Below are 12,659 nucleotides of genomic sequence, written 5' to 3' on the forward strand. Positions count from 1 at the left end.
CTAATCAAGGAATACCATTCATTCGTTGTAAAGGGTGTTCTGCTAAGCCTTGAGAAAAGCAATAACAAGCAACCGTGTTAATGAAACACAGCTCATTGTTTTAAAATATCGAGATGAGATTTGTCCAGGATAAAATGCCTGCTCTCAGAATAGCCATTCAGTGGCTGAGCTGAGCCTCTTTTGAGCAAGGCTGGGTGGTCCAGCAGTTAACGCGAAGCCCTGCACGCACCCGCTTCTAATCCTGACTGGGTACAATGCGTGAGCAGCCTTACCAGAGTAATTGGATCAGATGAACATGAAGAATACATTTGAAACTCAATACTCTTTGATCTAGCCTTTGCTGGTATAAGATCACAGGTGTTTTCTTAATGATGTTGTTTAATTATTGGCACAGTTATCTAGTCAGTAAATGGCAAAGAAAAGAGCAGCATTAAGGTTACTACTTCCTCCGTGTTAGCTGGGGAGACAGAACCGACTTTTGTCCTTACTTTACAGAATCTGTCCATCCTAATGGCTGGTTACAAAAACGTCCTGTCCTACCTCCTGGCTTTTATTATATGAACAGCTGAAATTTACATAAAAAGCATCTTCATCTATCTGTGTTATTTTTATAAGGGAAAAATTGGATTTTTACAACCTAAATAGCACAGCATGTAAAGTATTCTCAAAGGTTAGGTTTTAATAATTCCTGCAGAATGAATAGTATTTACTGTTAAGTATAGTATTTACTTCCAATGCCTGGAAGTAAAGTATCATGTTTGTTTCTCTTGTACACCTTCTAAATATAGAAATAGCAATATAGTAGATAAGAAATATGTAACGGGTTCAAAACCAGCAGTACCATACTTATCTAAAATGAACACGATATGAAAGGGGGAAAGAAAGACAGTGTTTAACTCTTTCTAATGAACCTCTTGTAACATGCAACTGCAGATACCGGAATGCACAAGTGATGAGCAAAGAGGGCAGGAGCTTGGTCGACTGGAGGAGGAGCGCATAGTAATACTAAATAACTTGGAAGAACTTGAGCAGAAGATCAAAGATTTAAATGACCAGATGGATGAATCCTCAAGAGAGGTATGCAATATGTTTTAGTTTTAAATGTCTTGCTTGTTAGGTATGTCTACCTAGCATCAGTCTGATGGGTTCATCAAGTACATAGGGAACTCATGGATGTATGTAGCCTTCATATTCTGTGCTTTCTCACCAGGATTAGGCACGGAATCACGGATCTGGCAGTCTCCTACTACGAAGGTTATTTTTCCCCAGCTGGGAGGTGGATGTGATGCTCAGATTAGCCTTTCCCAGCTGTAACCATTATACTTCTGAGTGGAATTAGAACAATCTTGCTTGCTTAATGGTCACTCGATCTAAATACCTTGTGTCACTTGGGAGTTTTATGGTGGTATCTCCTGTGACCGTTTAAAGAGAAAGGAAGTGAGACCACTTCCTTTCAAACCTCCTTGGCTTTACGGTGCCAAGGGTATGTTGGCACCCTCTTGACTTCTGGAATCTCACAGTTGCAGACTAAGCGGGCCAGGCATTTGGGTTGTGCTTGTTCCAGTTATCAGCGACAGGAAAGAAACAGCTGTTCCAGAAGGGTTTCCTACGGAGCCTGGGCACACAGAGTCGGTACAGTGTTATAACAGGAGGAAGCACAGAGAAGAGATAGAAAAGAAAAAGCTTTGGAAAAAAGAATCTTCAAACTAAAGTTGGTTTGGACTTTATTTTGCAGTATTTTATGTTGCAGTTTTACTTTTTCTCAGACTTGTGATCTCTTTTTAACTTTTGTGGCAGTAAAACTTACTTCTCCCCCCCTGCTTTTTGAATGTTTCTTTCTTGTGAATAATCACCAACTCCCTCCCCTTCCCCCAGAAAATAATGTCTATCAAGATTTCTTCTTAATCTGGACTGCTTCTGAAAAATGTTTTGTGTTCCTAGTTGGATATGGAATGTGCCCTTTTGGATGGGGAACAGAAATCTGAAACAACAGAGCTGCTGAAAGAGAAGGAAATATTGGATCATCTAAACAGAAAAATAGCTGAGCTGGAGAGAAATGTTATTGGTGAAAAAACAAAGGTAATTGAGTTCTCTTCACTAGCTGTGTGCTCTGTTCCCCTTGATCTTCAAAATACACTTATATGATTAACATATTGATGGAGGTTATTTTATGAAGTACTGTCTATAAGTAAATTTACTTGATAAATATGGAAGAAAAACATAGTTGTCTCACCATCACCTCCTTATAATAGTCTTGTTTTCCAAGGTATGATTGGCAAGCAAAATATAGTACGCTTAAGTAAAAAGACCTGACCTACTGTGAAAACACTTTTGATTAATAAAAAAATCCATATAGAGCTTGGATGTGGGTTATCTGTTGTTTAAAAGAACAGTGTTAATTGAACTGTTCCACTGCCCTCCATTGTAGGTTATATATTTTGAATTTAAAAAAAATAATAAAAATTAATCCTTTCTCAGCAAAGAAATAGAATGAAAGAAGGCTGCGGTTTCAGAAGGTGGCTTTATTTGTTATTGCATAGAATGATGTGTAAGACATCTGTCAAGTACATAGTTTTAAAGCAATTATGTGGATTTATTTTGTTTGCTGATGGACTGACAATTTTAGTAGTGCAGAACACTCTCTCTGAGATTAAGTCAAAGGAATTAATTAGTTCTCCTATACAGTTAGATACTTACTTAATTGCCATCAAATATGCAGCAAATATATATCAACGTATATTTGAAAAATAAGATAGCACTATAATACGAGTTTAAGTACAGAAATGGAAAGGGCCTGCAAGATGAAGCTGTCCCACTCCAACCAGGAAGAGCTCGTTCCCTCCAGCAGGATCTCTGCTGGCCTCTCCAGGCAGGCAGTTCCCTTCTCCACAGGGGATGTGCCATGGCCGATAATATCTCAAGGTCAGGAATTTTTTCCGCGGCTTTCAGCTAGTAATGTTTCCTTTTTCAATTTCATCCTCTACCTCATAATTTAAACCTGTCACTTGTGGAAATACTCTAGCTAGTCTCTCCCGCTCTTTTTTTAAGCTTTCCAGAAGTATCTGGAAGTCCTCTGCATTATTTGCTTTTGATTAGACAAGCTGCACGTTTTTAGCTCTTTCACAGTTTCCATTTAATTCACCCCTTACAGCTTGCACTGTTTTATTCTGAGCTTTTCATCTTCAATTTCTGCCTGCCCTGTCTTGAGGCTGAATGCTGGTTTGCGGCTGTACTCATCGTGCCTGTCTGAGGAGGAGAACGGTGCTCCCACCTCTCTGCCCTGTGGAGTGACAGCTCACATCCAGTTTAAGCTTGAACTTTTGTGGACTTTCCTGCCTGCACTTTTCCTTGTTCTTACGTACCCCTCAGTGATTCTTCAGCTTTTGGTGTTGCCTGCAGTCATGTTTTAAGTTGTCCACGGAACGTGTTTCATACTTGTTTTTTAGTATAAAGATGAGATTAAAGTTGGTAACGGCAGATAGGGTGGTGCAAGCAGATACCCTCCAAAAGGATGCTGCTAGAAGTTTTGGTTCATAGGTGGTAACAAATAACATATCCAGAAATTCAAGAGATCTTTTGCCTTTTATATTTGTTCTTCAGCAGCCTCAAAGTTCAACGACACTAATGGGAATTATTTAAATTTCCTTGCGATCGTACGATGGAACATTAGTGTGTAGCAGTCAGAAAATCAAAATGCCAGGTCTAGTTTAAATTTTCAGTTGAACTGAAATATGGAAAACAGCCTAGAAAAAGCACTTTTGTTATTTAAAAGGCAAGTTCACTCAAAACATTTTTTCAGTATGAAGCACCACTAGTCAGATCAGTTACAATATTTTAGTTGTCTTTTCTTTTGTGTTCCTTTTTTTTTTTTTTTTTAAACAAACAAACAAAACCCCCAGCTGTGAGTACCTGCTCTAGACTTAAAGCTGTGCCTCAGTTAATAGTGAAATTGTCTTTGTAGAAATAAACTCTTAAGAGAGCCCACAGGTTTTGTTCTGGAAGATGTCTGAAAGCGTTGTATCAAAGTGAAAGTTTAAAAAAGAAATGGGAGACAAGCTTCTGTGAACAGGCAAAATATAAAGTGACAGCTGAAGTGTTCTGGAGAAAGTAGTGTCAGCCAGCAAAACAGATGCTCATCATGTCAACAAATAAAACTTCGGGCTGACTTGAAACAACAGTGTTTTTTAAAGCTTGATTTGTGTGGGTACATTTAAGGTTGCAGTTGGCAGATCTGATCCAAGATAGGCAACATCTTGTCTCTGTAGTAGTACAGGACCAGAAAAGAGGTGCTTGGGGGAAGTGCTAGGTGGTCCTTTTTGCTGAAATAATTTGAAACTTAGGACTTCCTCAACAGAATTAAGGCTCAGGTTTTGGCCAGTAGTTACTACCCTGCTGATGGTACTTTTTGTGTTGTTTCTTGCGAGAACAAGTGTCCCGGTGTCCACACAGTGGTCACAGTTTCTTCTAGTTGCCTGAATATTTCACCCCTAATAATACTGGCGGTCTTGGTTTTGGTGGTGCTTCCTGGCAAGAAGCTGTCGGGTCCCATTGCTCAGACAGTGGTTACGTTTCTGTCAGGGTAAGGGAGTGATATCTGAATATGCTGCATGGTGTCGTCTTGAGGTGAGAGGGAGAGTTAATTCCACTCACAAAACGATGCTGGGGCGTTACTGCTGTACATGATGGCACTTGTCTCTGGAGTGACTTGAGCGTATCCTGGAATTTGCCACTGATCTCGGCACCTGTTTGACAGGAAACCCCTGCCTGATTGTATTTCATCCTTACCCATGCACCTGTTTGAAAAACTTGTGAAATTCTTAAAAAGAGAGATCATAAACTACAACCTAATTATTGTGCCATCCTGAGTACTTTAAATAGACTGTAGGTGGAAGTTTTTGTGTTACTTTCTACCTGATTCCTTTCTTTTCTTTCTTTTTTTTATGCCCTGTGCACAATTCATTTTGATGAGGACACAAAGTTTTGCTAACTTTTGCACAGTTTTAAAGCCACAGTTTAAAAATAAGTTTCTAGCCCTTGCGAGGCAAGATAATCGACTGGAAAATGTACTCGAAGGCAGAAGGCAAAGGGAGTTGTGAGTTCAGTTTTGGGCTTTCCCAGTGTGCTCTTCGCTGTGGTACAATGTCTCTGTGTCCCAACACCTTGCTTGTAAATCAGGAATGGATTTTGCAAGTGAGTTTGTCTGTTATATGGTACGCTGCATTCTGATCTCGTTCAAGTCCTGTGCTCAGCCCTACCTGAACACGTGGCAGGACTAATGGTGAGGAAGAACAAATGAATCGGTGGGGAAGATAACGTAGCGCACACCTTGTGGTGAGTTGAAAGCTTTTCCCTTGCTTTTGTGACTATGCCACCGCACACGTTGTAGGGAACAAAGCAGTTAGTGTTGATTTACTTAGGTTTGGGAAATAAGAGCTATGAGCGTTTCCTGTTTTGAAAAGAAGAAAGAAGACGATGAGGCCTTTCAGCATCGTTGCAGAACTCGATGTAATTCTGGCTGTGGTGCATCTCTGCCAGGTACAAGTGCTGACAGGACTCCTGCTACTTCCAGAGCTGGGGAACGGGAATGCTGTTTGGCATGGCCTGTGCTCTCAGCTATGCTGGAAATCGTGTTAGTGTATGGAGGAAGGTCTAGCTTTGCCTCCATGGTTGTGCGTCTTGGGCACAACTTACAATTGCCTCATTCATTCTTTTTTCTTTTTTTAACTACCATGTGCTGCATATTTGGTTTTATCCACAGAAAAATATGATCAACTGTGTATTTGAATAGCAGCATTTACGGTATTAATTGCAAGTTCCAGTTATGCAGGGGCAGCCCTGATAAGTCACTAGTAACACGATTTGACAGGTGTAGCTTGAAGATCTTCAGGAAAGAGCTTTGCTACAGATATTGACAAAATTACTTTGAGCGCAGCCTGCTCTGAAGGAGAGAGCCGAGTTGGGCAGTACCCAGAAACAAGCAAGCAGGTGAGCCATGTCCCTCTTCCCCTGCCACCCCACCAGGCTTCCTGTAATTACCGCGGCCGTCATTCATGTTACTGCACCGTAGGTGTACGACAATGACGCTATTGTTTCAAGTGGAATAGAACCTCAGGTCCGTGGTGCTATTTACAGTTATGACTTCCTCCCGATGACTCTTCACTCACGAGACTTAGTTCAGGATTGACGTTTGTCTATAAGAAGCTGGAGAAAATTGTATTTACTCAATTGGATGTAATCCGGACTTGCAAAGTACTTTCTTTTTGTATAGTGCTTCCTTAGTCTGTGTAGTTTTAAAACATGAAGTCCAGCATATGTGGAGAAGGATGCTTAATGATTCACCATGCCTCATGTCTCCAAGTTAAAGCATGAGGTTGAAAGTAACAACATAGCTGAGGAAAGAAAGAATAGATCAGCAAGCATGAATAAACAGGAATAACTGAAAATGAGTAATGAATTCAGCAGAAGTGCTGTGGGAGGTAATCATAGCTAAATGGGAGTTTTGGCAGAGAGTTTCAAAACAATTATTTATGCAAAGGTTTAGACTGCCTTTTAGGAGAGGGAGGTTCTTCCTCTTTTTCTGGAGGACCTTTGCCTTATGTCATGGTAGAAATACGTACTCTGGGACTCTTATCAAACTGGGTTTCCTGTCCCTTTTTGAGAGCAGAAATCAGGAGCAGCTGGCAGCAGATAACTCATCTTTTTTTGGAATACGTTTAATTTTGTCTGCATGCTTTTGTGGAAATATTTTTCAGTCATTAACAGAATCTCCCAGACGTGCCAAAATGTTTAAAGCTTGGCCTCTTTGCTGAATTAGTACTGCAAAGACTTGCATGACTTGAGCCAAGGAAAGAGCAGCTGTCTGATGAGCCATATGAAGGGGGACACCAGCAATCAAAGTTAAATATACTGGTGGTCTCTCCTCAGTCCTTGCTCTTCTGGATTCAAAATTCCTGCTGTTGTTTTTTATCCTGATGAATCTGACAAATTTATGCCTCGTAGCATAGCCTTCTAAATCTTTCCTGGTCAGATTCCACTTCAACAAGATGTATGTAAGCAAGTGTTTTAAATGGATGAGTTATCGTGTCTATAACATTATTAACCTCCTTACGACAAGATACACAAGATTAAGTATTATGAGGAATACTTGCATCCGCTGTATATATCCATGTAAGGATATCCTGTAGAGAGAACACTAATGAGGAAAAAGATGATTATGAAGACTGAAGGAGAAAAATCTGAATTCACAAACTTTCTTTTAAAACACTCATAAGGGAAATAGCAGAATGGGTTGTACCACTAAGGGAAATCCTCTTATTGTCATCTAGATGTTGAAGACTATACAGAATTTTAATTTTCTCACTTGATTTTTTTTTTTTTTTCTTCTGGTTTGGATGATTATTTCCTCCTCTTCTACATTCATGAAGGAACAGTGCTCTAGAATCAGGGATTTTCTTTTGCCTCCCCATCTGTTCACTAGGACAACACATTGCAATGGTTGGAGAATGAGCTTAGAAATTCCAAAAAACTTGAGTCGTCCTAGGAGCAAGTTAATGTGTCCAACTATTGTGATTTTTTTACTTGTAGCAGAGAGGGATTGCTTACTCTGATTTTACAATGCTTTTTAACATGAGCTTCATACATGCATGCGAAACAAAACAATTGCATTCTCATACAGCTGCCATCACTGTATACAGTCTGTTATGATGCATATAATAAATTAGTTACCAGTTGTACAGTAAAAAGAACTATTGTGAAATACCTTCTTCCATCATATTATGCTCCTTTTCATATGCCTGGCATACTTTTTTCTTTTTTTTCCCTCTTAATGGCTTCTTTCATGAAACCCGCAGGGATTTAGTTATTTGTCACTAAATCATGACAAGTTTTATGCTTCTGTCCTGAAAGCGATCAAAGAATGCAGGAAAGAGTAGTCTGAAAAATATAGAAGAGGAGCATGTACAGTTTGTGCACAGGAGGTTCTATTTCATTTCAACAGTATTTTTTTAATCAGAGTTGTATGCGGTCTGATTTGTATCAGCCATAGCATTGGAAATGCTTTCAATTTGCAAGAGTGCTGGAAGAGTTGGTAGACCTCAGGTTTAACACTTTCTCCATGTGTACCATTTGCCCCTTTCAGCAAGTAACCGCTGAAGAGCAGATAACATTTCCTAGCCTGCCTTCTGTTAGGGACTAGACTATTTTCTTACAAATTCATGGCAAGGGTTAGGCCAATTTCATCAGTGAGTTAGTAAAGTCAAGTATTCTTGCTCTTCCACTTACTCTCCAAAATGTTTTACTGAATGGACAAACTCTGTAGCATCACACCACTTCCAAGTGGAAAGGAATAATTTCTGTAGTCTGCTCCGTCTCCTTCACTTCTAGCTTCTGCAGTCCTTCTGTTTGCTGTAGATTATTTTGGAGAAGGGGAGGGATGTTCTTTTGGAGTGTAAAAGAATAAAGTTTGGCTAGAGGTGAAAGCATGAAGATGAGATGGAGAAGCTTTTCAGAACAAAGAACTGCATGTGCTTCTCCTTACTTCTCAGAACCCTGTGAGAGTTGTGAGACTAGCCAGTTCCGTACTGAGAGACAGAGCGTGTATGCGTGAAGCTTGGTGTGGGTAATAAGATGCTGCTACCTTAAAACATGATGATTAGCATGTGAGTTGGACTGAGGAAGATCCTGGAGTACTTCAGAATGGAACATTAAAAGTATAAGAGCCTGTTGGATGGGAAGGTATTCGGTATTTTTTTTTTTCTTCATTTATGGCTTGTAGGTTTCTCTGCAGTTTCTCTTTCTGAAAATAACACATACCTTGGGTTTTTGTTTGGGGGGGGGGTCTTGCGGAGGGGGGTTGGAAGGTTGTAGAGTGAACCTAATTCACCTAGCCATACAATCTATTTCACAGTGACCTAGTAAAAATGATAGGTTTCTTGCTTTGGTTTTTTTCCAATTTTTATCTGGATTTTTGAGATGCTTTCTCTGTTTCATTCACGTTTACTCTGACTCATTTCTGCATAGTCTACCAGTTTATGCAGGAAGGTTAGTTCAGAAGACACATACACATGCAGACATATGCCGCTCTACAATTTCAGCCTGCCTGCTTGCAGTAGCAGAATGTGATGAATGACAAATTGAAAAGTAGGATGACTTCTCTGCAGAAAGGGTGTGGGGACGCGCTGGGGTTTTAAGTAGCAGTATTGATCAGGCATAGGGCAGCCTTAACCACAGGAGACAACACCGGAGAAGCAATTGGTCTCTCTCTTTCTTTCTGTTGTTCCCATTCTTCTAGGGGCTATGATTGTCTTTAATGCTGTCCTTTTATCTCCTCTGTGTCCTCATAGTCTATGAGATGTGTTGGATATATATTCTTTTTTTTCTCTCTCTCTGCCCTAAAATAAATTCTACCAGAACTAAAGGTTGATTTCGTTTTGTGACCCATGTTGCTCACTTACGATCTATGTTCATACCGTGAGTGCTCTGCTGACATCCTGTGTCTGTGGTCTTGGGGGATGGTGTCACACATCAATTCCTTCTACTGCCATCCTTCGTGAAATTCAGATATCCTCCAAAACTGATCCAAGCTGTGCCCCAGCATCATCAAAATCCAAGTCAGTCCTGCTCTGCATCCTAACTGACCCCAAGTTCATTTAACGTGTATCTAGAGGCAGACCATAGGGCAAGTTGGGCAGTAGGCTAATAGCAGATGTTATGCTTTACTAAGCTGTGCTTCTTTTCTCTGGAAACAGGATGTTAAGAATTCAGCCAGACTACCGTTAATGCAACCCCGGAGTCAACACTGGGGCTGGGAAGCAGTTGTCTGCAGAGAAATGTTTAACAAGTACAAGCTCATGTGGTTAAGATGAGGATGAGCAGCTGGAGCACATGGTTTGTGTTCGCAGCTCTGCCACTGGCTGCTCTTGAGCAAACAGCTCGCGGAGTCAGCCGCAGACCTGCCTCAGCTGCATCTTGCACTTAGCTTGCAAAGTTATTAATCTTTTGCCTGCTAGAAGAACTTGCCTTGATCCATTTATAGAAGAGACTATATGAAAAAATTCTGATTATTCATTTATTTATCGAATTACTTTTGTGAATTAAGTCGACTTTACCAATGCACAGTCAGAGATGTCAGCGAACTTAACTCCACAGCTGCAAAACATATAATGCCTCTCATTGCTGAAAGTGATATTTCCTGTTAAGACTGCTCATTTTGAAGGGAGCCAGTTTGGTGGGGTGTTAGCACTTCCTATGCTATAAATAGACCAGATGAGTATCACTTTCAATCTCAAAGGAATAAATTTCTAATTTCTTGAGGGAAGTAACAGTATCTCTGGCAGGATTCTCAGGGAGTTTTATGCTTGCTGATCATGTCTCCTCACACTTGAGATTTGACTTGCTTGTTAATGAATGAGCATGCTTGTTGCAGCGCGCTGACATTTAGAGAGCTATTAATAGCTTCAGAGGCATGATACTGCAGCTAATGTCAGAGAAGTCCTTGCTGCTTTAGATTGCTAGGTGGGCAGAAAAGGAAAGCGAGAAACAAATGTGGCAAACCGTAGGCTGCATGTTAAATGGACAGCAGGGTTTGTGAGGAGGGGAATTACCAGTTTATTCATAGATTTCCTTCTGTGTTGGAAGTAAGGATGACTCAGCAAACAGGGTTCCTTGGGGACAGAGGGCTAGAGGTAACCTCTCAAGAGCTGCATGCTTCTCGCTACAAGAAAGAGATTGAGGTACTGGAGTGTGTCCAAAGAAGAGCAATGAAGCTGGTGAAGGGTCTCGAGAACAAGCCTTATGAGGAGCAGCTGAGGGAACTGGGGTTGTTTAGCCTGGAGAAAAGGATTGCTGTAGTGAGGTGGGTGTCAGTCTCTTTTCCCAAGTAACAAGCGCTAAAACAGAGGAGACAGCCTCAGGTTGCGCCAGGGGAGGTTTAAACTGGATATTAGGAAAAATGCCTTCACTGAAAGGGTTATCAAGCACTGGAAGAGGCTGCTCAGGGAAGTGGTGCAGTCACCATCTCTGGAGGTATTTAAACGATGTGTGGATGTGGCGCTTAGGGACATGGTTTAGTGGGACTTGGCAGCGTTAGGATTGCAGTTGGACTTGATGATCTCAAGGGTCTTTTCCAACCTAACTGATTCTATGATTCTCCCTCATTGTGCAGCTTGCACATCCTACATCCTCCGTATTTCTGAGCCCTGATGCTGCTGTTGTAAGACAGAGGCTAGTACAGGAAGTCCAGGTAATTGAATATGCTGGCTCAGTTCCTCACTTTTACAAGCTCAAAAAAAAACCCCAAACCTTTTGTGTTCAGCATTTTGTTCATCTGATTATATGAGCTGAGAAGCTGTACGTGTAAATGAAAATAACAGAGCTGGGAATTTGCTTGACATTGGGCTTGAATGAGAATGCTTCCTGTTGTTGTTTTTGAAATACTGGGAAAATGAAATCCCAGCCCCTTGATCCCACTCAGGTTTAGAGATAAGACCATAAAGAAAGCAGGCAGCTAATACATGTTTGTTAATGTGCCTCTACCATGTGTGAGGGTTTGAGAACATTGTCAGGAAAAACAAGAAGAAGGTTTTGGGGAAAGACCATCCCACAGTTTGAAATGGCAAGTGCTGTATACTAAAAGAAGTTGCTTCTCTGTGGCCTGTGCTGTCAGGGTGCTGCAGAGTCTGATCATACAGCACCTGCTGAGCCATGCATCTGATCTTAAAATTAAATAATAGTTGGGACTGGAAAGAGGACAAATGAGTGGATGCCATGACAGAATTTCGATGTTCTTGGAGCATCCAAAAGATGATGAAATTTTGGGGCTGATACTGTTAATTTTTGAGTATTAAAGGAGAGAGAAACCATCTGAAAGGAGATGTGTAACTATAGAACAAGAGTAGGAAAAGGCAGCTATATCAGTGTGACTCTAGAAGGTAGCAGAGCACTGGGCTTCAGGGACTCACTTGATTATTTATGCCTGGCATATCAGGCATATTGGTTTTTTCAAGTTATTAACTGCTCAGTTGGAAAAAATGCATCTGCTGTGTTGGCCAGTGTAGATGCAAGTAAAAGGCACCGAAAAAAATTCTTCGCACTCTGGTTTATTCATTCCCAAACTTTGGTCCGTAGATGAATAATAGTCTACAAGGTAGTTTTAAGTGATCTACAGCCAGTCTTCAGAGCAGTGCTGCACGGTAAATCATGTAGTATTTTATTACGAAGGTTTAAAGGGTAAAGGCTTTTGAGGGTGAGAAGCAGTGTGTTGAGTACTGCTGCTCAAGTGGAACAAGAGGAAAGCTGAACTCGCTGGAGGAGACCAGGGAGGTCGAGCAGTCCCCTCTGATCCCTGACAACAGGTTACAGTTCCTGTACCCTGAAGCAAATGAATTACTTTGCCAAATCACTTGGTGTTTCTTCTGCAAGAGGATTTCCTGGCCGAGTTACTTCTTTATAAAGCTCTGTCTCATTCTGCTTTTTTCACTGCTTGCTAAATGTACTTGTCTGTACAGAGGCACATAGACATGTAATTCATTCTCCTGGGAAGATCCATTTTCCCCTCACTGCCAGACTACAGTCATTTTCCATCCATTTTGCTTCCTCAAAGCTGCTCTTTTCTCTCTTCTTCATCAGTTACCTCACTAACATGGCTACCATTTCCTTTTTTT

At 40.8% G+C, this 12,659-nt stretch overlaps 1 protein-coding gene across 2 annotated transcripts in view; it reads left to right on the forward strand.

The window, feature by feature from the left end:
* PHLDB2 (pleckstrin homology like domain family B member 2) overlaps positions 1–12,659 on the forward strand; it is a 58,069-nt gene that overhangs the window by 12,214 nt on the left and 33,196 nt on the right. For both annotated transcript variants that reach the window (XM_009478245.2, XM_075720325.1), the window contains exons 3-4: positions 934–1,077; positions 1,942–2,079. In XM_009478245.2, coding sequence (XP_009476520.2) covers positions 934–1,077; positions 1,942–2,079 — 282 coding nt within the window. The remainder of the gene's footprint in view (positions 1–933; positions 1,078–1,941; positions 2,080–12,659) is intronic.

This window comes from Pelecanus crispus, chromosome 1 (assembly GCF_030463565.1).
Source record: "Pelecanus crispus isolate bPelCri1 chromosome 1, bPelCri1.pri, whole genome shotgun sequence".
NCBI classification, from domain to species: domain Eukaryota; kingdom Metazoa; phylum Chordata; class Aves; order Pelecaniformes; family Pelecanidae; genus Pelecanus; species Pelecanus crispus.